The 25584-nt window shown below is 35.1% G+C and overlaps 3 protein-coding genes across 4 annotated transcripts in view; 1 reads left to right on the top strand and 2 right to left on the bottom strand.

Annotated features, from left to right (window-relative positions):
• The window catches only part of LOC117794133 (disheveled-associated activator of morphogenesis 1), a 72488-nt gene extending 58202 nt beyond the window's left edge, over positions 1–14286 (top strand). Inside the window, exons 2-10 of one of the 2 annotated variants that reach the window (XM_034634621.1) lie at positions 754–1800; positions 6921–7889; positions 7955–8132; positions 8919–9617; positions 10245–10450; positions 10790–10929; positions 11363–11524; positions 11594–11757; positions 13331–14286. In XM_034634621.1, coding sequence (XP_034490512.1) covers positions 754–1800; positions 6921–7889; positions 7955–8132; positions 8919–9617; positions 10245–10450; positions 10790–10929; positions 11363–11524; positions 11594–11757; positions 13331–14241 — 4476 coding nt within the window. In that variant the 3' untranslated portion in view covers positions 14242–14286. Of the gene's footprint in view, positions 1–753; positions 1801–6920; positions 7890–7954; positions 8133–8918; positions 9618–10244; positions 10451–10789; positions 10930–11362; positions 11525–11593; positions 11758–13330 lie in introns of those variants that run through there. The other variant, XR_004618367.1, reaches the window with a different exon arrangement.
• Positions 2218–3508, bottom strand: LOC117794139 (C-type lectin 37Da-like). Its single transcript, XM_034634635.1, has 2 exons — positions 3420–3508; positions 2218–3345 (listed from the first exon to the last, which is right to left on the bottom strand). Exons 1-2 carry the CDS (start codon positions 3505–3507, stop codon positions 2921–2923), a joined length of 513 nt encoding a protein of 170 aa, XP_034490526.1. The 5' UTR covers position 3508; the 3' UTR covers positions 2218–2920.
• Positions 14287–15158: 872 nt separating the features above from the next.
• LOC117794137 (calcineurin B homologous protein 2) lies at positions 15159–16038 on the bottom strand. The gene has a single exon (XM_034634627.1). The coding sequence runs from the start codon at positions 15873–15875 to the stop codon at positions 15180–15182; it is 696 nt and encodes a 231-aa protein (XP_034490518.1). The 5' UTR covers positions 15876–16038; the 3' UTR covers positions 15159–15179.
• Positions 16039–25584: the final 9546 nt, after the last annotated feature.

The raw sequence follows: 25584 nt of genomic DNA, 5'->3' as shown, positions 1-25584 counted from the left end.
AAAAAATAAATAAATATAATTGAAGCGAATTTTTGAAAGAAATAAATGTTATAATGTTGTGTGTGTGATAAAATGTATTGAGCAAAAACACACACGTGTGTGGGCAGTAATACCTTAGAATAACACTTTTGTGCAAGTTCTCCAAAAATAAAAGATTTGCTTGTATTAAAGCAGCTTTTAAATAAAGTTAACCAAAAAAACTTAAATATTAAAATTTTTTTGTAAAAATGTGATTATATGGATAAAGATTTCATGTTAACATTTAATACAACAAATAAAATTTGTTGTAAAAATAATTTGAATTTCAAAAGTTTCTTATATAAAAATTAATTTCTTATATAAAATTAAAATATAAGCTTAATTAATATTTGTTAAATATTTCTAAGGTAGCTTTTTTATTTAATTTTAAAATTTACTTTTATTTTTGGCTGCAGAATTTTTCACTCAAAGTGAAATTCAAAAAAAAAAAAAAGAAATGGCCTCATCAACCGAAAAATGTAAGCAAAAATTAAAAAAATATCGGCCAGAACTCATTAAAAATAGTTTTGGTGAACTATCAAATAAATATTGGTTTGCTTGGGCAATGACAGCAGAAAAAGGAGCACAAAGTTTAAAGCGACATATTACGTGCTATTTATTCAAAGTTTAGCTTAAAACTATTAACTTAAAAGCTTTGTATATTGAAAAATAAATATTTTTAAATTTAAATTTAATAAAAAATATATCTATTTTTTTTTTTTTGAATACTTGCAGAAACTACAGTCGTGTCCGATTGTTTGCATTACTGAGCCGGATACGCACAGCGCGAATACGGAAATATTGCAAACAACGCCGGAGAGCACATTGGAGAAGCCCAAAAATACAACAACTGTGCACAATAGCAACAACAGCAGCTGCATAACAATCAATGCAACAACAACTGCAACAGCAGCAACAACAACAGCAACAGCAGCAACTGCAACAGCGGCAACAACAACAAGCAGCACAGCGGGTGTAACAAAAATCACAATTACCAGTGACGACAGTCAGAGTAACAACAGCAACAACAGCAGCAGCAGCAACAATAACAAGAGCAACATTGTGCTCAACAGCTACAGCAGCAACAGTAAAAGCAGCAACAACTGCAACATCAGCAGCAATAACAATAATAGTTTGATATCTATTACAAGTTTGAACAGCTGCAGTGATTTGAGCAACGGCAGCACAGCAACCCTTGCTCTCAGCAACAGCAGCAGCAACAGTTGCTCCCCCAGCAGAAACAGCAGCAACAACAACAACAACAATCCCAACGGTGGCAGCGATACTTCCTCAGCTAATTTTCAAGAACGTTTCGATTTTGAAAACTGGAAAAGCATCCTAAGCGATTTTAGTTGCTTTAATAGTTTATATCGCTACTGGAATCAATACAGCGGCAACAGCAGCAGCAACAATTGCAACAGCAACTGCAACAGCAGCAGCAACAACAACAACAGCTCGTTGCATGGAGAACATGCAGATGAGGGCAACAGTTTGGGCAACGGCGCCAATTCCTTTTATACCCATAATATATTAGGCTATACATTTGGCTATCCATTTGGCCTTAAAGAAGACGTCGACGCCGACAGCAGCAGCAGCAGCGGCGGCGGCGCTGTTGGGGCAGGCGTTGGCCACACCCTTAAAAGGTCGCACGGCAGCAGCAGCTACAGCGGCAGCAGTGGCAGCGGCAGCGGAGAGACGCCATTGCAGAAACACTACAGACAACAGCAGAAGAAGAAGATGCCCGTGTTTAGGGGAAGACGAGCCTGGTGCGGTTGCTTCAAGGTAAGATCATAAACCGAACCCTTGAAATTATTTACTTCGCGAACCCGAACCTAAACCGAACCGCTTTGAAAAATAAAAGGTTCGGTTCGAACAAAAAAATAATTACATCAATTCTATGGTTTTCTAATATAACGCAATTATTTAAGACTTCGGATTAAAATAAGTCATATTTAAATCTTCAAATAAATTTAAAATATTAACCAAATTTGATTTCTTTAAAAAAAATTTAATTGGTTCAAAATGTTGTCTATGGTTCGAGCCGCCGAACCGAACCTTTACCAGAATTTTGGAGGCTTGCAGCCTTGTTTGAAATTGTTAATATTAGCATATTTTTCAAGAAATTCATTTTTTAACGTCTTTAAATTTACTGCTTAATCTGTTTTTTCCACAAATTTTAACTGGTTACCAATTAAGTAATACATGAGCATGTTTTCTTTTAATAATGTAAATCATAAGTGAAGAACGATTTTTAATTGAAAATCCAAATACAAAATTGCAATATTAATATTTTGCAGAATTATTAGATAATAATATCGTTTAATTTTAAGTACCGAAACCGCACCCATTACAGAAATAAATTTCTTTTCAAAAACCTAAACTGGTACGGCTCCAACACATTTGATCAAAAATAAGTTACTATTTTGTGTATGTATAAAATTATTCTTCATATTAAAAAAAAAATAACGAAAGTTTTGGCTTTTAAGGTTCCTAGATCATAACTTGAACCATCTGAACTGAACCGATTTTCAAACGGAATTTTATTTTGATCATGGATTGCACACAAAATTCATTGTGCATTAAAATTTTATTAACTTCGTTAATGAAATTTTTAAATCAACTCCTTATGTCTACAAAGTAAAATCACAATTTAACTTGAGTCTTTAAGCTTTTAACTTCTTGTAAAAACGCAGGCCAAATTGAACCAACTTCAAACTTTCATAACTTGATCAAAACTAGACCGATGACAATTTGATCCGCTTAATTAATTTTGAATACAAATACAAATGCAATTAATTAGAAATTATTCATTTCTTTAAAATGAGTAGGATGATTCTGACTTCTTTATAATTGATTGATTGATTAGACAACATTTCAAACCCTTTGACCTCCTATTTCCATATCACAAATGAAGCTCACAGATAAAGCGCATATTGGTAAGACAGTTGCCATCGTTCAGACCCTTCCTATCTGAGGTATTGGAATGTTTAAAGCCCAAATGATCGCAGTGCTCATTGTTTTGGTAATTATCAGGTTGACCTGGAGACCAAACATTAATGCCAATTGGATTTCCACTGCCAAACCAGACGTGACGAGATTGTTCGCCCAAGTCAGTACCTGAGGTCCAGTAATAAGACTGATCATTAAATAGCTCTAAAAATTTGGTAATTTCAATCCATTTTTGCATCGTATCGAAGCTTATCAATGTGGCATTCATTCGACGACAAGTTTCGAATGCCTTAAACCAATTCACTTCTTTTCTGGTCTCAAAGTAATAATATCCATTGCCGACCCTAACGAATGGCATTGTTACAATATCCCTGGAACCTAGAAAATATAGGAGCTTAATTGTATACATTTTATCTTACACTTTATTGATCAAAGTTTATAGTACAACTTACCTTCCCTAACAATGGGCGTTATGGAAATTCCAAGGCTCAAAGCAACTCCACCGAATAGAATCAATAGACGTATTGTATTTCTCAACATTTTGCACAAAGCACTGACTTCTGTACTACCTTTGGTGGCTCTATTTATACCCGTAACTAGGTTCTTGATAAGCAACTTTGCTTTTCCTCGGGCATTGTTTTCTTACCACTCGAAAATTAATCATTAAATTTTCATTTCATTCATTTGTTATGATATCAGAATTACGAAGAAATTTCTTATTTACTTACAGCTGTTGACAACTTATTGGCACCTATTGTTTTAATCAAATAAATTTTATTATTATATATATATAAGTTGTCAACAGCCTAACTTTTTAATTAAGCCCTAAGTTGACTTTAGAACACCATATATTAGAATATACCATATTTAATACATTTGAAATCAATAAAAAAACTACAACAAATTTCAAGTCTCTTTATTAAATGCTTCACGTGCCGACAAGTTTCTGAAAATTAGCAACCGATTGTTCCTGTGAAAGCTATATGAGATCGTTATTCGATTTTATAAAATTTGGGCAAGATGTACATAAAAAACAGTCCCGAATATAGTATCTGAAAGAGAAAGTATTGGGTTTGTTTATTCTAGGTGTATTGGAGTAACATTCTAGAAGAAGAAGAACATGCCACAAATTGTGGCAAGCAGTACATTTTACATCAATTATGATTAGCCTATTAGCCAAAACTATGCTCAAGTCACGTGCCAATTGTTAACAATTGTTAACTGGTTACCTGACCCAAATTGCAACTGCAATACGAGTCAGCAAATTGACATATCAATTGTGCACGAAATTGCATAAGGCGAAAGAATGAAAAGACAAGTTGAAAAAAATAACTTAAAACTAAGGGGCAGATACTCGCATCCAGACATGTGGGAAAGGGAAAGAGAGAAAGGGGGAAAGAGAGTGCACTTCAGCACCTGGCCAGATGTCAAGTGAACTATAATGAACTGATAATGCTGAGCACGTTTGAACTCTAAATTGTGGTTTAATCTCGTGAAAACACAAAATTTATATTCATTTGAATTTGCAATTTTTTTAAAATTTTTTTTGGATAAAGTTACTTTATTATTTTAATCACTTACAAAAAATATTGGGGTCCTTAATTTTCTAAGGAGGAACTATAAATAATAATTAGTGATTAATACTTAAGAATATTGGAGACTTTTGAACAATGATTAGTATGATATTTTTAATAGAAAAATCATTGACCTATAGTAATATTAAAAAAGCGTGAAATGTACTAATATTCTTCGTCAGGGATTAAAGAATTACGATTAATAAATTAGGAATTTAACTAAAATATATATATTTATATTCAGTGAGCCATGACGAACCTATTTAATCAATTATTGAGTTAACAACATGTATGAAAAAGTCCAAATTACTAATTAATTTTTATTTTTGAGCGAACATTATTATTATTATATTTAAAAAAATAAAATTTAAAAAAATTATTACCTTTTTATGAGATTTATTTTCTTTTGGCTCACAAAAAAATTATAATTTTTGTAATTGTGAAGTATAGCTCAAAATTAATCAGTATATCGTAGTTAAGTCCAAAAAACTTGAAAAATTTCATTATATTGTAATTTTTTAAATAAAACCCATTATGATTATAGTCCCTGGTTCTAAGAAGTTTCTTTTTCAAATCGGAATTTTATCGATAATGATATTTTTAAAAGATTTTTTTACAAGTGGACTTTACACTATCGATTACAACTTTTGATTTCAATAGCGTCGCACAACACACAAGGTTGGGCAATGACTTGAGCCACCGTTGTGTGTGGTGCAGTGTGGTTTACCATTTATGTAATTGGACATGCACTGTTAACGCCTTTGCGGAGGAGGAAGAGCAGCTGCTTGTGCTGCTTGAGCGGCTTTTCAATTATTATAAAAAAGAAGAAAAAGAACAACTTCTAAAATCAAGAACATTCATCTTAAATATTTTGTTCTAAAAATAAGATTATTTTAAGACCAAATGACTAACACTAAGATTATTAATCCACAAAATCTTAAAATCTTAATATAAGAATAAAAATCTTAAATTGTTAGAAAAGTATAAATGTGTAAATGTGGTTCGCATCCCACTCGTAACAAACTAAAATAACATTTATAAAATTACTAAGACAGAATATAATATGTATACAAATATATTAAAATTAAAAAAAAAAAATTTAAATATAAAGAAATATATATTAAAATAAAAATAAAATTATAAATATAAAAAATAATTGTATATTCTTTATTTTTTGATTTTAATTTTAAGAACATTTATTCTTAAAATAAGAACTTGGTCTTATTTAAAATGTTCTTCAAATCAAGATGTGTTTTCTTAATCTAAGATTTTTATGTTCTCGACGCATTTTTTAGACCAAAAATCTTAGTTCTGAGACCAAAATCTTGATTTTAGAACATTTTTTTTTTATCAGTGTAGAGAAACCGCTTCAGTTGTGAAGCAGTAGGTGGCGGTTCGAATCCTACTCGTAGCAAATTAAAATAACATTTATTAAATTACTAAAAACTAAAAATTAAAAATTAAAAATAAAAAAAAATGTACATATATATAAAAAATAATTCTTATTTATTTATTTTTTTTGATTTTAATATTAAGAACATTTATTCTTAAAATAAAAACTTGGTCTTGTTTAAAATGTTCTTAAAATCAAGAAGTGTTTTTTTTTTAAATTTAAGAATCTTATGTTCTCCAAAAATCTTAGTTCTGAGACCAAAATCTTGATTTTAGAACATTTTTTTTTTATCAGTGTAGAGAAACCGCTTCAGTTGTGAAGCAGTAGGTGGCGGTTCGAATCCTACTCGTAGCAAATTAAAATAACATTTATTAAATTACTAAAAACTAAAAATTAAAATTTAAAAAAAAATGTACATCTATATAAAAAATAATTTTTATTTTTAATTTTTTTTTTATTTTAATATTAAGAACATTTATTCTTAAAATAAAAACTTGGTCTTGTTTAAAATGTTCTTAAAATCAAGAAGTGTTTTTTTTTTTTTAATTTAAGAATCTTATGTTCTCCAAAAATCTTACTTCTGAGACCAAAATCTTGATTTTAGAACATTTTTTTTATCAGTGTAGAGAAACCGTTTCACTTGTGAAGCAGTAGGCGGCGGTTCGAATCCCACTCGTAGCAAGTTAAAATAACATTTATAAAATTACCAAGATAGAAGAATTTGTATAATAGTCAAAATTATAAAAAAAAAAATATGTATAAATTTAAAAAATAATTTTTAAAATTTTTATTTTTTTATTTTAACTTTTAGAACATTTGTTCTTCAAATAAGAACTAGGTCTTATATGAAATGTTCTCAAAACCAAGCTGTGTATTCTTAATCTAAGAATTTTATGTACCAAAATCTTGATTTGAAAACATTTTTTTTTATCAGTGTACAAGATTCTCATAAACGTTCTAAACTTTTGTGTGTGTCTGTTTTGCAGGATGACGAACCGCCCGAGATATGTGTGGTTGAGGGTGGCTTCACACTGCAAACGCTGACACCGACACAACCGATGCCCTCGGTGGATGAGCTGGACACGAAGTTTGCGGAGCTCGTTGAGGAACTGGATTTGACGGCGCCCAACAAGGAGGCGATGCTCAGTTTGCCAGCGCAAAAGAAATGGCAAATTTATTGCTCTCGCAAATTGCCGCTGGATGCCAACGATGGTCCCGATGCGGCAGCTATAACCCAACCCCCAACAGCCGAGCATTATATCGAACGACTCAAGGATTTGGTGGTGCATGTCTCGCTATCACCGGAGGATTCACCCAGCCATGAGTTGAGCACACGTCTGGATAATCATGCCGCCTTTGTGGATGCCCTCAAGACGGCACTTCGCACCTCAACACACAGTTTTGTGTTGCGTTTTGTGGAATTGGATGGTTTGCCGGCACTATTAAATCTATTACTCCAATTGGACATTAGGGTGGCGAATAGTTCACTGCATACCAGTTTAATTGGTTGCATCAAGGCATTGATGAATAATTCGATGGGACGTGCTCATGTCTTGGCACATCCCACGGCAATTGATACGATTGCACGTTCCTTGGCGGCGGATAATATACGTACCAAGATATCGGCATTGGAGATACTTGGTGCCGTTTGTTTGGTGCCCGGTGGACATCGTAAGGTCCTGCAGGCGATGCTACATTTTCAGGAGTATGCCACAGAACGGACACGCTTCCAGAGTATTGTCAATGATTTGGATCGTTCGACATATGCGTATCGGGATAATGTGAATCTCAAGACGGCTTTAATGTCCTTTGTGAATGCGGTGCTCAATTATGGTCCTGGTCAGGAGAATCTCGAGTTTCGTTTGCATTTGCGCTACGAATTCTTGATGCTCGGCATTCAACCTGTCATTGATAAGCTGCGCACGCATGAGAATGAAACACTGGACAGGCATTTGGTAAGTCAATCACTCGATAAATATTTAAAAAAAAAACCCCTGACTTACTTTGAATTGGTTTTTAGGACTTTTTTGAAATGGTGCGTGCGGAGGATGAAAAGGAGTTCGCGCGTCGCTTTAATGAGGAGCATGTGGACACGAAAAGCGCCGGCTCCATGTTCGAGTTGCTGCGTCGCAAGTTGAGCCACTCGCCTGCCTATCCCCACATGCTCTCCCTGCTGCAGCATATGCTTCTGCTACCCTGTAAGTAACCAGCTAATCACCTAAAATACTCATTAAGTGAAATATTGAGATTATTATGTGAGAAAAAGCCGAATATAGTCGTTCATATGCTTTTCTTTCTTGTTTTAAACGTTTTATTTTGTTATTATTAATCATGCTACTTAATCTCATTTAAATCGTGAAAATTTAACGATAGTTATGGCTGTTTTAAGTTTTGAAGCAATGCGAGTGCCTAAAAGTATGCAGTTGGATCTTAAAGTTATTCAGTTGGATCTTAAAATGCATAAATAAAATTTAAATATATTTAAATTAAGTAAAGGGTATCTTACAGTCGTTCTGATTAATGTTTTCTTTTGTTCTTATTAATCATGCTACTTAATCTCATTTAAATCGTGCAAATTTAACGATAGTTATGGCTGTTTTAAGTTTTGAAGCAATGCGAATGCCTAAAAGTATGCAGTATTTTCTTAAATTCAAACTTAAAGTGCATTAATAAAATTTGAATATATTTAAATTAGGTAAAGGGTATCTCCCATTCGTTCTGAGGTTTTATTTCTTGTGTTTAACGTTGTCTTTTGCTCTTATTAATTATGCTACTTAATCTCAATAAGATTGTATAAATATAAATATAGTAATGGCTGTTTTAAGTTTTGCAGCAATGCGCCTCAAAGTATGCAGTACTTTTTTTAACTGTTGCTTTTAAGTTGTGTATAGATTTAATTTGAGTATAGAACTTCTCGCAAGCTTAGTTAAAATTATCTGACTTGTTATTTCCACTATATCTAAACCCTTTGAAATCCTCTCCAGATACGGGTCATTGCACGGAACACTGGCTGCTTATTGATCGCGTGGTGCAACAGATTGTGCTGCAGGTGGAGCAACGACCCAACAGCGATCTCATCTCGGATCCCGATGATCCCGGCAAGCAGTTGAAGCTGTCCAGTGAGTCGCCAGTTCACGATCCCGATGTGGCGCCACTGCAGATCGATGTGGGAAAACTAGTGCGTCTGCTGGTGAAGGAGGAGCAATTGACACAGGCCCGAAAGCGAGCCGACGAATTGGAGAAGGAGAACTTTGATGTGCAGTCGCGTTTGGCCAAAAAGGAGCAGGAACTCGATCTGCGCATGCAGGAGAAGGAGGATCTGGAGACGGGTCTGGCCCGCATGCGTGAACGGCTCGAGAAGGAGTCGGCACAGCATTCCCAGGCGGTGCAACGTGCCCAGACCGCCGAAATGAAGGCCGAGGATCTGCAGCATCGTCTGCAGAGTGAGCAACAGGAACGCGCCCGTCTGGAGCGTCTGGTTACCGAGGGCAGCATTCCGGATGATCAAAAGGTGGCCGGCTTAACGGGCTGCAATGGCGCCGTTTCGCCACCGCCGCCACCACCGCCCATGTTGAAGGCGGCGCCACCACCGCCACCGCCGATGGCACCAGCCATGTTGCCACCACCACCGCCACCATGTCCCGGCGCTCCTCCACCGCCGCCCAGCATGACGACAACAATGGGTAAGTCTTTTCATTCCACAGTGCACAGTGGAAAGAAACGCTAGTTTATCTTGTATTCATTTATATCTTTGTAAGTAACAAAATTCAGATTTTTCTGTAGGTTTTATCATATAATTTTTATACCCTGAGCCAATTGAAAATGGGTAAAAAAGGGTGTAATGTGTTTGGCAGAATGTATGTTACAGGCAAAAGGGGGCGTGGCAACCCCCAAAAGTATATATATTCTTGATCAGGATCAACAGCCGAGTCGATTGAGCCATGTCTGTCTGTCCGTCTGTCTGTCCGTCTGTCTGTCCGTCTGTCTGTCCGTCTGTCTGTCTGTCTGTCTGTCCGTCTGTTTAAACGCGTCGATCTCGGAAACCAAAAAAGCTAGAGACTTCAAACTTGGTATGTAGGTTCCTGGATACCATAGGCAGATCAAGCTTGTTTGTAATTTTGGATCGGACCACAATATCATATAGCTGCCATAGGAACGATGCATCGAAAATGAAGTCTCAGTATGAAAAAGTTTTTTATTTGTTGAGATATCTTAATCAAACTGATAGAATATGCATTAATGTTTTTAAGTGTAAAAAATAAAAAATAAATAAATGAGATTAGTTAATCTTATTGATTGTTTATTCTCAGCTCCCGTTGCACCCAAAGTGGAGTTGCCAAAGAAGAACGTGCCACAGCCAGCGAATCCTCTGAAGAGCTTCAACTGGTCCAAGCTGCCCGATGCCAAGCTGCAGGGCACCGTCTGGAGTGAGCTCGATGAGAGTAAACTCTACAACAACATGGAGCTCGAGTCCATTGATAAGCTGTTCTCAGCCTATCAGAAGAATGGTGTTTCGGTAAGATCAATAGGGAGAAGAGAGTCTACGAAGTGAAGTAAAGTAGCTCAACTGAGAAGTAGGAATGAGGAGAAACTACATACATAATCCTTAAACGCAGTTTTGAAAATTAATTTTTAAATGTTATATTTTTTTTTATTTATACTTAATTTTGAGCAAAAGTATTTTATTTGATTTTTGTTATTATCTTGATTAATCTAAACAAATGAGGCTGAGAAGTGACAAATTAAATATAGATCCTTTACTTATTCCGTTAAAAGGGCAAATGAAAACTAAAAAATAAAAGTAATATAAAAATTATTACAAATATTAATTCTATTTTACTTCTTCACCAAACAGACCACCGATGGATCCTATGAGGATCTGCGGGTAACGGGCAAAAACAAGCAGAAGGTGCTATCGGTTATCGATGGACGTCGCGCTCAGAATTGCACAATTTTGTTAAGCAAACTGAAGATGAGCGACATGGATATATCCAAGTAAGTAACTAAGTATTGAGTAACTTATTTAACTTAACTTAATTCTAAAATTAGCAAAATTTAAAAAAATTAATAAAATTTAAAAAATTTTTAGCTTTAATTTGATACAGTGACAAAATAATAATATCATCAATTTAATCATTATATTTAAAATTGTTGCATTCTTTAAAAAAAATTATTTTCAAAAAATATAAGCCTGCAAAATTTAATGAAAATTAGAAAACAATTGAGAAAATGAAATTAAGTTTTTTATATAAATGTGTAGTTTTAATTTATATTTCATATTTTATTTAATAAAATTAGCAAGAACAATATTTTATTAATTTACTTGATAAAAATGTCAACTGATAATTTTTATGTATAAACAATTTCAAGCCCTACTGTTTTAGATTAATATCGAACTAATTCCTATTTAAATTTATGCCTATTTTAGAGCTATTTTGTCCATGGATAGCAACGAGCAGCTGGCATTGGACATGGTGGAGCAGCTGTTGAAGTTTACGCCCTCGGCTGAGGAGCGTGCATTGCTGGACGAGCACAGTGAGGATATTGAATCATTGGCACGTGCGGATCGTTTCCTCTACGAGATATCCAAGTGAGTAAACAGCACAGCACACACATAACCTACAGATTTTGACAACTGATCTTTAAACTTATCACTTAGGATACCGCATTACGAGCAGAGATTAAAGAGTTTGCACTACAAGAAGCGTTTCATGCTGACGGTAAATGATCTAATACCGCGCATTACCAGTGTCATGGAGGCATCCAGGGAGGTGGCACGTTCCCGACGACTCCGCAAGCTGCTCGAGCTTGTCCTTGCATTGGGTAAGTCAACCATACTTTAAAGAATTATTATATAATTCAAAATCTGCTCGATACACCACATTGAATTAAATTTATGCCAAATTACGTCAGTGAAAAAAAAAATACAATTTAAAATTTATAAAAAGAACAAACAAAAAAGCCAAAAAATGCATAAATAAATAAATAACAAATTGATTCCCTTGAGTAAAAAATTAATTAAGAAAATTAAAAAACGCATATTCAAGCAACAAAAATGTATGTTGAGATCAAGGCTGCAAACCTCCAAAAAAATGTTAAAGGTTCGGTTCGGCAGTTCGAACCATAGAGCCAGACATCGGTTCGGTTAGCGAATTTGTTTATATACCCCCTGAACCCAAGGTTTGGGTTCGAACCTTGGTTCAATTTCATACAAAAAAATATTTTTATTTTTATATATTTTTCTCTAATTATATATTTTTTTTTATTGAAATCAACTTTTGATGTTAATTTAAATTTATTTAAAGATTTAAATATGACTTATTTTAATCCGAAGTCTTAAATCATTGCTAATATTAGAAAACCATAAAATTTATGTAATTATTTTCTTTCGAACCGAAACTTTAATTTTAGAAAGTGGTTCGGCTTAGGTTCGGGTTTGCAAAGTAAATAATTTCAAGGGTTGGGTTCATAAACCAATTCAGGCTGCTTGAAAACCCGGTTCAGAACCGGTTTGCAGCCTTGATTACCATTAATATTGAATTCTAGCAGAAAATATTTTTTTTTAAGAAATTAACCAAATTTGAATGCAGAATGAATTAAGAGGCCAAATCATGATCAAAATGACATTCCGCTTAAAAATCGGTTCAGTTTTGACAAAGTTATGACGGATTGACTTCGGTCAGACTTTGGATTTAGCACTTTACAAGTAAAAATTTTCGTTCAATTTCCCAAGATTTTTTACAGAAAAATGAAAGGTCTCAGATTCAAGTTTAAAGTGTTGTTTTATACCAATTATGATATTAGGAGTTCATTAAAAGTGAAAACTTGAGATTTAAAATTTTGAATTTTCAAAATATCAAAGGGGGGAGTATTACCATCAATATCGAATTCTAGCATAAAATAATTTTTTTTAAGAAATCAATAAAATTTGAATGCAGAATGAATTAAGAGGACAAATCATGTACAAAATGACATTCCACTTGAAAATCGGTTCAGTTTTGACAAAGTTATGACGGTTTGACTCCGGTCAGACTTTGGATCTAGCACTTTACAAGTAAAAATTCTCGTTCAATTTCTCATGAATTTTGACAAGAAAATGAAAGGTCTCAGAATCAAGCTTAAAGTGTTGTTTTATACTTATTATGATATAAGGAATAAAATTATATATATTCTTATTATACTTAGAATACATTTTTTATTTTTTAAGTTATTTAAAAAAGTTGAAATTACAAATTGAAAATTTTTTTTTTGTTCAGAAATATTGATTATTGGATGAGTTTTAATGTACAACTCAAATTTAATTATTATTTTGTAATTTTAAGCTTACTCTAATTGTAAAAAAAAATACAAATTTAAATAAATATATATAATTAATCAATTTTTTCTCTCTTTTAAGGCAACTACATGAATCGTGGGGCACGGGGAAATGCCTCGGGCTTTAGACTTGCGTCGTTGAATCGTCTGGCGGATACGAAGTCAAGTGCGGCAAAGGGAACCACATTGTTGCACTACCTGGTGCAGGTGATTGAGAAGAAGTTCAAGGATCTGCTGAAGCTGGAGGATGATATACCGCATGTGCGTGAGGCATCCAAGGTGTCGCTGGGTGAGATGGACAAGGATATACAAATGTTGCGCACTGGATTGGCGGATGTGGCACGTGAAATTGAATTCCATCGGAGTTCGGGACCAGCTCAACAGGGCGATCGCTTTTTGCCCGTGATGAGGGAGTTCCATGCACAGGCATCGGTGCGCTTTGCCGAGCTGGAGGATAAGTTCCAGGATATGAAGACACGCTTTGATCGTGCGGTGCGTTTGTTTGGCGAAGATGGTTCCGTATTGCAACCGGATGAATTCTTTGGCATCTTTGACTCATTCCTGGCCGCATTTGCGGAGGCGCGACATGACAACGAGAGCTTCCGCCGGCGCCAGGAGGAGGAGGAGAAGCGGGCCAAACAGGAGGCGGAGCTCAAGAAGCGCACCATTGAGCGTAAAAATAAATCCGGTTTAATGAGCAGCGTTGCTCGCAATCTGGGACTCAAATCCTCAACGCACAACGGCAGCTCCTCCTCCGCCGGAGGCGATGGCGGCGCCAAGGGCGATAACAAGGGTGAATTTGATGATCTGATCTCGGCACTGCGCACTGGCGATGTCTTTGGCGAGGATATGGCCAAGTTTAAGCGGTCCCGCAAGGCGCGTGTTCTCAACGGCTCGACACCCGGACCCGGCCAAACTTCCCCGCCGCGTCATGGCAGCCTGCAGCGTGAGGAGAGCGGACGGGAACGTGAGCGTACAGTGAGGCGTCAATAGTGAATGCCAGCTCCACAATTATTGTTGTAGTTTCCCCTCCAAAAACAAAAAAAAGCGCGCTAGTATTTTCCCCCACATTTTCATTTGTTTCTTTCTGTTATTATTTATGCATATACATATATATATATATAAATATAAAGATCAGCTAATGCAAGCAGCAAACCAAATTTTTTACAAAGAAAAAAAAAAAACAATGAAAAAGATAAAATTATAATTGTAATTTGTAATTTAATGCAAAAATGTTAAATGAAAAACAAGAAAAATAATTGTAGCGTACCTTTCAAATTGTTTTTGCAATTATACATAAACTATAAACTATAAACATCATTATAATCAGACAATTTATTATTGATTATAATCATATAAATAGGACACGTTACAAAAATTCAATGCTCATTCGCAATATTCAGTGTAGCACTCAAAATGAAATCAAATCAAATCAAGCATGCAACATAATCATAATACTTTAAATATATATAGTATATATACATACTACACATATTATAGCCACTATATTGTAACAAAGAACAAGAAGAAGAAAGCTTAAGGCAAATTGCGGCCTGCCATAAAAAGTCATGTTCATTATTAACAATTATATAAATATTATTATTATAATATTATTAACTATTTTATTCAATTTTTTTTTTTTTTAGCACGAATCTCGCTAAAATTATCTTAACGCACTTTACAAAGTTTTTACAGAAAAGAAAATGAAAGAAGGAAAAATATTATTATAAATAATAATAAATATTAAACACTAAATAATGATATATATATATATGGTATGCTAATTGTGTTTTTGATATATGAAATGAAAATATAAATTTAATTATTGCAAGTGCAAAAAGTATTGAAAAATTATAATAAAAATAAAATAAAATGAAAAATAAAGTGAAAAACTTTGATATTGATTTAGATTTAGATATTGAAATTTGTTATCACGTTGTGGCTGGACTGGATGATTGCTCCTCCGTCTCCGTCTCCGTTTCCGTCTCCTGCTGCGGTTCCTCATCCTGCTGCAGCCACTTGTGAATTGCCAGCTTAGATTCGATGTTGGCGGTGGAAATGCGTTGCTCAAACTGCTCATATGAGATGCTTTGCCGTGCTCCAAATGCCAGTTGCTCGAGCAATTGCAATTCCTGCTCGCTGCTGTGCGGATAAACATTGGCAACGCCATCCGAGGGCGGCGCACCATCGAGCAGACTCATCATGACCTTGCGGAAATCGGTGCGCTCAATGTGTCCGCAACGCTGCGTGTCAAACATTTTCGAGAGCAGTCGCAATTTTTGAGCACGTCCATCGACACGCTGGTGCTGGTGCTGTTGCTGGTGACTGGTGCATTGCGGCACCAGGAACGTGGCACAGGTGCCCACAAATTGGCCAAAATTAATGCGATCCCTACAATTCGAATTCGTGTCCCCAAAGAAGCCATCGATGATTTGCCGATGCAGCGGATTTTGTGACAACTGCGGTATGCGCAGCAGCTCCGTGGGCGTCAGATATCCTCGCTGGCGTCGATCCAGCGCCAGAAAGCGCACATGCAGCTCCTCCAATTGCTCGATCGATAGTCCGGTGGCCTCCTGATGCGCCTGCAGCTCGACAGCACTCAGCTGATGGCTTTGCATTTGGCCCATTTTCTGATATCTGAACTGATCTGATCTGATCTGAACTGATCTGATCTGCTGCGCTTTCTAATCAAAACCCACTGCCGTGATCCCTTGTTGAATTGCTGCCTCCTGCTTCGACGACAACTTCAACTCATCACGTTCATCACTTTTCTCTGCCCCTTTTGCCCCAAAAACAATACAGTTTCTGACTGTTTGACAAGGAATCCACAGAAGCTGTTGCCAAACACAAGTTATCGCCACAGAAACAGCACAAACCCACCAGAAAACAACGTGAAAAAAGTTTATAAAAGGATTCAATAGACAGGCTGAATTTATCCAAATATCTGATCCTTAGATGACCCCAAAATATTTTAACGCAGATCGATAGATCTCGTCTGTACGAATCTAACGCACCATGTCCTGTCGAAATGCGCAAGGATACGGCCAAGGTTTAGCTAATATTCTTTAAAGGACATCATTTTTAAACTCCTAGCTTGTCTGTATCTTGCAGAAGTTTAGAAGTGCATGCCTTTTTGTAATCACAATTTGCAGGACTATCAATCGGCATTTAAGGATTTTCTGAATTTTTCAAAAAATTCACTTCAAATTATTTCAAAGGGGGTTGGTCATAAAAATTGTCTTGAAAACACATAAGCGGTTGTAACTCCGTTATTTCAAGGACGATTTTGATATCCTTTGCCACACTCATAAATATAGCTATAAGGATTCAAAAATTGTGCTTATATCCTGAATCGTCCTTATAACAGTAGAGTTAGAAAGACTTTTATGTTCAGAGAAAAATAGCTCTAAGTCCGAAGTCCTTGGCAGAATACGGATAAAACTAGCCGCAAAAAAAAATGTTTTAAATAGTACTACTAATTGGCCAAAGGACATTTCAATCGGCCTCTTACTTTCAAAGTTACAAAGGATTTTATATTTTCGAGCCATTTTCGCCAAGCCCTTAACTGAAATTTTACAAGTGTCTGATCCCTAGATGACCCCATAATTTTTTGATGACAATCGATAGATCTCGTCTACACGAAACTAACGCACCATGTCCTGTCGAAATGCGCAAGGATATAGCCGAGCTGGAATTATTTTAAAATTTTGCGCTGTGCAGCCTTTACAATTTTTGTAGCATACTTTGAGGCGGCGTTAATAAAATCAGAGTTGCCACAACGAAGTATAGCTGGCGCCACACAATAGTTGGTGCGGCGGCACAGTGGCGGCCTCTAGCGACAGGATGCAAGAGCTAAAAATAAAAAAACTCAAAATTTCTAAATGAAGTAACTTTGAAATAAATTAATAATTTGACGAAATTTAAAAATTCGAAATTAGACAAAATTAAGGTAAGCATTCTAAGGAACATTTAAAGTTTGTCAGCCGTTGGGAAGAGAAATTAGAAAATTTAATTCTAAAAAATTCTATCAAAAAATCATGAAAATTCTAACAAAAATGCTGCAAAAATTTAAAATCATACTTGCTAAAAAAAATATATATATTTAAATTCAGAATACCATTTTTCGGAAATGTACTTATTATTGAACAAGTTGGGAGTAATTTTTCAAGCGATTAAACTTAAATTCGCTGCTGGAACTCGAAGGATATGCTATTAAAGGTTAACTGTGACTTTGGCTGAGCACAAAAGCTGGCAGAAACCGTTGAGTGAAATTAACATAAAAATTGCGATACCCCAAAATAAAACCGCATGCCATTCAGATCAGGATCAGTGCAAGGACAATCCATAACAAAGGCAAAGGTATTGCCAAAAAAAAAAAAAAAACTGCGACTGCTGTGAATGTATTGCAAAACAATAAGCATAACAATAAATCAAAATATGAAATAATAATACGAGGCAGCGCCCGAGGCGAATGGAAGACACAGAAGGCAACAGGACTCGCCCAGGACTTTGTCGAAGTCGAAGTCGAAGCCGAAGTCGATGTTGAACTCGTTGTCGTTGTCGTTGTCGTTGTTGAACAGCTGTGCAAAGTCCAAGACACGGCGCCTATTGTAAAGAGCCTGAAATTCGAGCAGGCGCAAGGAGCAGGCAGCAGGACAGGCAAGGATATGAAGGAGAGTCAGCGCCGCATCTTGCGGTCGCCTCCTGTGCGCCGATTTTATTTATTTTTTTTTGCTACTTCTGCTTCTTGCATTTTGGCAAAAAGTCCTTTGTTTGCTTTTGCCTGAAGCTGCAGCTTCCACACAGCATAAATAAATATATGTACATAAATCTTAATATGTCATAATTCGTTATAATTTTTTTGGAAAATAAACCGCAAACTGCGTTCCCGCTGCGTTAAGATTGCACTAGCATCTTCCGCCGGACTTTCGACTTTGGACTTTGGTGGTGCAAATTCCAACTGAAAATAAATAAAAAAAAAAAACTAATCCCACAAATTATTACCCTAATAGCCTGATATTGTCGCGGCTTAGCGACGTGCTGCCAACTTCTCATACTCTCATTTATCATCTGGCGAAATTATCAAAAAGTAAACAAATATGAAATGCACTTTCGCTTTATTTGCTTTATTTATTAAAAAATAACCAAACACAAAAAAAAAAGGATGCAGAGAGAGAGACAGAGAGAGAGAGAGGGAGTAAGGGAGGCTTTTCCTAACTCCATTGTGTGCTTTCAAAAAAGTAGAAAATAAAAAAAAAATTCAGCTGCTGTTGTTGTTGCTGACCTTTTGAACTCGCGTGCGGTCAGTAATCGTAACTAGATCAGGTTCAATTTTCCCTTTCCTTTTCCTTTTTTTGGCATTTACATTTCCATTTCCATTTCAGTTTTCATTTCCACAGCAGCCGTTGCATGCAACATCAGCAGCAGCTTTTGTTTGTTTAGGCAACATCTCATCCTGTCTCCTGTGTCCTTTTGTTTTTTATTCGGTTTTTTTTTTTTTTGGTAGCTCGCGTGCTGACCAAATGTTGAATATACAAATGCATTCACTGTATGCTTATGAGTATACTCGTATTCAAAGTGAAACACTCGTATCATCATAACTGACGCGTGGATAAATATTTATTTTGATCCGTTAAAAAAATTATCTGTATTCAATAATCTTGAAAGAATTGCAAATAAACATTTTATATTTAATAAGTGCCAGCAGAAAGTTCTTTTATGTATCTTCATCGAATGTATATAAAAAAACAATAAGTTGATGCAAAAGTATGCTAAAGTTACTTTGTATATTACAGATACTTTTTAATGCTTTAGGTAATAGTGCGTCTTTCATTTACTTTGTTTGCTAAAGATACTCTTATGTTTGATATATACTTTTATTTGCTTTAGATACATTTCTATCTTGCAAATATTTCTCAATCAATAATATACTTTTTTAGATTTATGTATGCTACATGTGCTTTTCAAATTTTCTATGTTAAAAAAAAACCTCTTAATTCTACAAGTTTTGGAATGTCACAGATATTTTTGTACTTTACAGATACCAATATATCACAGTTGCTACTTTTCTATCTTATAGAGTATTTAGTCTATTTTCAAGTGTTGCGCGTATATGTAGATACGCTTTTATCTCATAGATACATGCGAAGTTTAGAGATTAACTGTTAGTTTATGTCTTATAAGTATTTCTATCGCTTGAAAAGCCCCAGATGCATTTGTATCTCACAGATACTTTTGTATTTTACTAATAAAATTATTTTTCTGGTTTTGTCAAAGAAACTTGTGCATGCTACAGATACAATTGCATCTTAAGGATTTATGCAATCTTGTGGATGTATTTGTATCTCATAGATATTTTCGTATCTCATAGATATTTTCGTATTTTACATCTATTAGTTACCTTATGTATTCTTTACACAAATTTCAGTCACACACAAAGCTTAAGAGTTACCATATTAGCTCTAAGATACATTTGTATCTTACTCGTAGAAACTAACTGCTTCTTCGCTCGCCTCTCTCTGTGATTCTCACAATGGAATTTGAAGCACATTTCGTTTAGATATTTGTGTATCCATTAAAGTTAAATCGTATTAGGCAACTTAAAATTAACATTTGAATATGAAAAGCATGAGCAACATTCAAATTCATATTTATATTCATATTCATATTCATAAACACAACTGTAAGCCCTACCCTGATGCTGCAGGCACACACACACACACACACACACATAGGAATATATATACAGTAGCAGGACACCCTCAGATACAGATACAGTCAGAGAGAGTTACATGATTTGGATTATAATTTGATATTTAGAGTTGAGAATTAGCATTTAAATTGCCTCATTAATGAAAGTAGCTAGTGGATAATGTTGCACATTTGGATGTTGCCACATGCAACAGTCTGGCAGACGTTTTACAACACTGGTAGAGGCATTTGGAGTGAGTAGAATAAAATGAACGAAAAATAGTGGAGCTGTTTGCTCTATAATTTTGTTAATCAAAACAAAAACAGCAATGCACAGTAGGTGCTAACCAAGACGATGGGAGGGAAAGGGCAAGGGGTAGGAGAAGGGGCTGAAAGATTGATGAAAGGCGAGGGGGGTACATAGGCGAATTCATTGTAACGCCCCTCGCAGCGCCGTCTCGATAATTTAGAAATTAAATGTAGCTCGCAATGTGAAACGAAGAAAATCAAAGGCAGACAAGAAAGCAGTGAGAGAGAGAGAGAGTGAGAGAGTGAGAGAGAGAGAGTGAGAGAGAGAGAGTGAGAGAGAGGGAGAGAGTAGCGAAATGCCACAAATAACACAAATCAAATCAAATCAAGCAAAAGAAAAGCGAAGCGACTTTCCCAAGGCAAGGGGTAGTCCTTGGTCCACAAAAAAAAAAGAAAAAACTCAAACAGAAAATGGGAAAAAAGAAAATCTCCCCTCGGCAAGGCACCGCTCACCCCTCGCCAAACAACACCACACACAAACAAGGCCAAGACCTTGGTCTAGTTTTTTTTTCTTTGCTTCAAATTATTTTCTTTATTTTTTTTAATTTACAATTTTCTTGATCCTTTGATGTTGTTCTTGTTGTTGTTGTTGTTGTTAGTCCTTTCACTAAGCAGCACTGCAATTACACGTAGATTTCATTTTCACTTCGTGCTCTTGATTTGGATTTTGATTTCGATTCTGATTTCGATTTCAATTTGGTTGCTGTTCCCGTTGTTGTTGCTGTTGTTGTTGTTGCTTCTTCTGCCTCACGCCACCAACGTTTGTTGTTGTTGTTGGTTGCATGATTACATGGTTGCATGTCCATGTCCTTTGGGTTGTTCCTTGGCTTCCGTTCTGGGTGTCAAGCATTTTGTCTCTGCCTACGTTTTTTTTTTCTCCTTTTTTGTGATTTCGCGCAGCTTGTCGAGCCTTGTAATTATTTAGTTTACTTTTTTTTCTCAACTTTTTTTAAGCCTACCCCCTACCCTCTCTCCTCTACTCACTACCCCCTCAGCCTTGGCTGCATCTATCTCTGGATACAGCTCAGTGGCTTGGAAACTTTAGATTTTCCATGCTTTTCAATTAAATTCAGCATGCTAAGAATGTTAATTATTATAGGATAAGCATAAGTAAGCATATATATCTTATTCTTTGGGTTCTCATTCACTTTAATTGAACTTAAGGAATATTTTAAACTAATAGTTACATATTTGGAATAGTTTATACTTAAGCATTTCATAATTTCATAGCTAATTTATTAAACAGCTGAAAAAAATAAAAAAGATGTTAACAATTCAAAAATAAAAAGTCTTACCATGGTAAAAACTTTAGTGAGGTGTTGGGTCAAAGGTCTGACTTCAAACTTTCATAACTTTGTCAAAACTGGACCGATTTTCAAGCGGAATGTCATTTTGATCTTGGTTTGGCCTCTAAATTCAATCTGCAATCTAATTTAATTAATTTTGTAAAAAAAATTATTTTCTTCAAAATCATGCGTTTGATGCTAAGGGTCCCCCCTTTGGAATTTTGAAAATTCAAAATTTTTAATCTCACGTTTTCACTTTTAATCGATTCCTTATATCGTAATTAGTATAAAAAAATACTTTAAACTTGATTCTGAGACATTTCATTTTTCTGTAAAAAATCATGTCAAATCGGACAAAAATTTTGACTTGTAAAGTTGCTAGAACAAAGGTTTGACCAACTTCAAACTGTCATAACTTTGTCAAAACTAAACCGATTTTCAAGTAGAATGTCATTTTGATCTTGGTTTGGCCTCTAAATTCAATCTGCATTTAAATTTCATTAATTTTGTAAAAAAAATTATTTTCTTCATAATCATGCGTTTGATGCTAAGGGTCCCCCCTTTGGATTTTTGAAAATTGAAAAATTTAAATCTCAAGTTTTCACTTTTGATCGATTCCTTATATCGTAATTAGTATAAAAAAACACTTTAAACTTGATTCTGAGACCTTTCATTTTCTTGTCAAAAATCATGGGAAATTGGACGAAAATTTTGACTTGTTAAGATGCTAGAACCACTGACTGACCAACTTCAAACTGTCATAACTTTATGAAAACTCATCCGATTTTTAAAAGGAATGTTGTTTTGATCATAGTTCGGCCTCTTAATTTATTCTGCATTCAAAGTTTTTTTAAATCATCAAAAAAATATTTTCCTCTAGATTCTAGTAGATGTTGATTTCGATGCTAAGGGGGGACCCTTTGGAATTTTGAATATTGAAAATTTTAAAACTCAAGTTTTCAATTTTAATCAACTTTTTATATCGTAATTAGTATAAAATCATGGGAAATTGGACGAAAAAATATTTAAGTTGTATTTCTGTAAAGATATCGAATACTTAGTATTACATTATTTATCATATATGCTGTGCTATGGGAACCAAAATAGAAATTCCTTAATTTCTGAAGTCTCAGTAGATGTCCTTGCTCCTCTTTGTCTCCCTCTCTCTCTCTCCCTATCCATTGAAAGACGCGTCCTGTTTCTGTGTCTGTGAGACAGCAATTAGTTAATTAAGCGCAACTTGGAGTGTCCCGTTTTGGAAAGTATCGGAAGTCGTTTATCACTCGAGAATCGTTTGCATTTGACATTTGTGCAGCATCATCAGCACAATTTGCATATTTAATTGAAGCAAACAAAAATTGTTTTCTACAATTTTCGGTTCAATTTCATTTCATTTTTTTTTTTCTTCATTTTTTTAATAAAAACATTGAAATTGAAAAATTTTTCCAAGCCAAAGAAGCACCACAAAAGTGCCTCAAGGAGCAACTTTTGAGTCGGCGACAAGGACGAAGGCAAAGTGGAAGTGGAAAATGTGATATGAAAGTGGAAATCCCGCTGTGTTCAGCAAAAAGGGCGTTCAAGGGTTAAATGCAAATGAAGCTAAAGTAGAAAGCGCCGAAAAAGCGATCGAAGTAGAATTTTTTTTTTGGTTTTAGTTTTTTTTGGGTGGAAAAAGGGGCCGAGTGGCAGTTGAGAAACAGGACATGTTCGGTCCTAAACCCTTTTGATAGATCTGTTGTCCCGTTGTGGAACTGCCTTCGGTCGCCTGTCTCCTTGTCTACTTGTCTCTTGTCTCTCTGGAACACATCACTCTTGGGACATTAGAGAGAATGCGGCTGCTCAAGAAATTAATTTGCCGCCAACTTGATTTCGCTTTTCTCTCTCTCTATTTTCTAAGTTTCTAACTTCCCTCTATGCTATGGGAAGTTTCTGGTCATTTGACTAACAATGTCCAAACATTGAGACCTTTCTCCTTCCTCCCTTTCTCTCTTTCTCTGATGTAGTTAGCTTGACCAGCGACTGGCGATTGCGGACACGCCTTGAGGTTTGGCTTATGATTTATAATTTCCATTGAATTCTCATATAACATCATATCAAAATGTCAAAACAATCTGCTCAATATCACCAAAAGGGTTGCTGCACAAAAGAAAGTAACAAGTGTTAGTTATAGCTCGACCTATAGATACTCTATTCTTGGCTTACTGCTTGCAGCGATCGTTATGAAATATTCAGAATATTTTGTTTATACGCTTAATTTGATATATACCAAATATTAAAAGTATCTATTCAGTATTGCCGTTGTAATTCAGTTTTTAAGTTTTGTTAAAAAGTCAAAAAATAATGAAAAGTTAAGGAAAACTGTTTTATAAATTGTTATATGAGCAAATACTATGAAAGTACTTCAATAATTTGCCCCTATATGATATAGTAACTGAGTTCAATGAGGTTATGCAGATGAATAAGCAGAGTTATTTACACTGTGACACATTCTGATATGCTCAATAGTTTTTTCCAGTCTGTTACATAAAAACTATAGTAGTATAACCTTTTGGTGCACTTTACAGGGTATACAAAAGAAAAACTGACCAAAAAGCGCGTGCCGCGATACAAAAGAAAAACAAAACATCGGCAAAAAAAAAGAAAAAAAAACTGGACAGACGGTCATTTACAACCCTTTTGGATCATCATCGTTGGCAGTTGGTCAGCAGCAGCAGCAGGAGGAAAATGCAGCGGAAAATGCGCCATGGGTAAGCGTGAAAAATGAGAAAAACATGAAAATCGACGGGGTTTTGATGAGGGTCGATGAGATGTCAACATAAAAGCGGCAAGTGGCAGGCAACTGTTTACTGTTGACTGTTGACTGTTTAGCATATTGCATCTGCTTCTTTTACATACAAAATAGACAGGTTGATTCTCCTCTCACCCTCACTCTATCGCTGTGTGTGTGTGTGTGTGCACCATCTTGATCCTCTGAGCCTTTAAACCTTGGCTTGGAGTCCTCACAGCCACGCGCCATTTATGTAAATATCGAAGGGGCAATCAATAGGTCGAATACTTGTGGCAACAACACCTGCTTCGTATTGGGGCAAGGCAGTCAATACGATTAACCATCGAGTTGCAGGTGCTACAAGCTTCTATTCCGAATATTTACAATACTTATAGCCCATAAAATAGCTATCTTTTACATATCAATTTTGTTATTCTTAGCATTTGGTTTTGAAATTTCCATTTACAGGCAATGATGGGTTAAACAACAAGTAAATAAAATTTCCATCAATCAGTTTGAAACTTATTTATAGAGCTCTACATAAAAAGTAAATAGACACTGCAATTGTAGAAAAATGTTGGGCAATTTTTTGAAAAAAAATCCAGTATTTAAATCGAAAAACTGTTTGGAAAATTCTAATATTTAGAGGGGGAAAAACTCGCATACACATAAGGGTCTAATCTTATTGTAAGTTATATGACTCTCCAACTAAGTTGGTATATTATTTATTTTAGTATTTAGAGGGTAATATATATGTTCCCTTTTATAAAAAATTATTACTGCTGATTTGACACGGTGAGAAGTTTAAATTTATTTCAAACAATTTGAAAATAATGTTTAGAGTTTTGCAAAAATAAATAAATTCCCAAGCAAAATTCCAAAAATCACATGTAAATGTAGAAAAATTACTTGAAATCTTTTGAAAGGTAAAGATCGATTCCAACCAAAGTTTTTGTCAAAGTAAAATGCTACAAAATATAATAGTATAAATAAGAAGATATGATATATATGTCCATTTATATATAAATAAGTTTGTTGACTATAAACCGTATGTTAAGCAGGAAAAATAGGAAAGATTAATGGCCAAAATGGGGGTCAGTCTAAACGGAGTCGATGGAAAATGTGCAAATGAGAAAATGAGGAATGAGAAATCACCGTGTTAGATTGCCATGGCAAACAATTTGAATAGTGTAAAAGTAAAAGTAAATGTTGAAATTGTTGCGCCTTCTGCGAGTGTCCCGAATCCAGTTTTAGTTGCGTACGATATGACAAAACGGGATGGCA

This window comes from Drosophila innubila, chromosome X (genome assembly GCF_004354385.1).
Source record: "Drosophila innubila isolate TH190305 chromosome X, UK_Dinn_1.0, whole genome shotgun sequence".
In the NCBI taxonomy this organism is placed as follows: domain Eukaryota; kingdom Metazoa; phylum Arthropoda; class Insecta; order Diptera; family Drosophilidae; genus Drosophila; species Drosophila innubila.
Note: the sequence above shows the minus strand (reverse complement) of the source record. Positions and strands in the feature narration are given on the sequence as shown.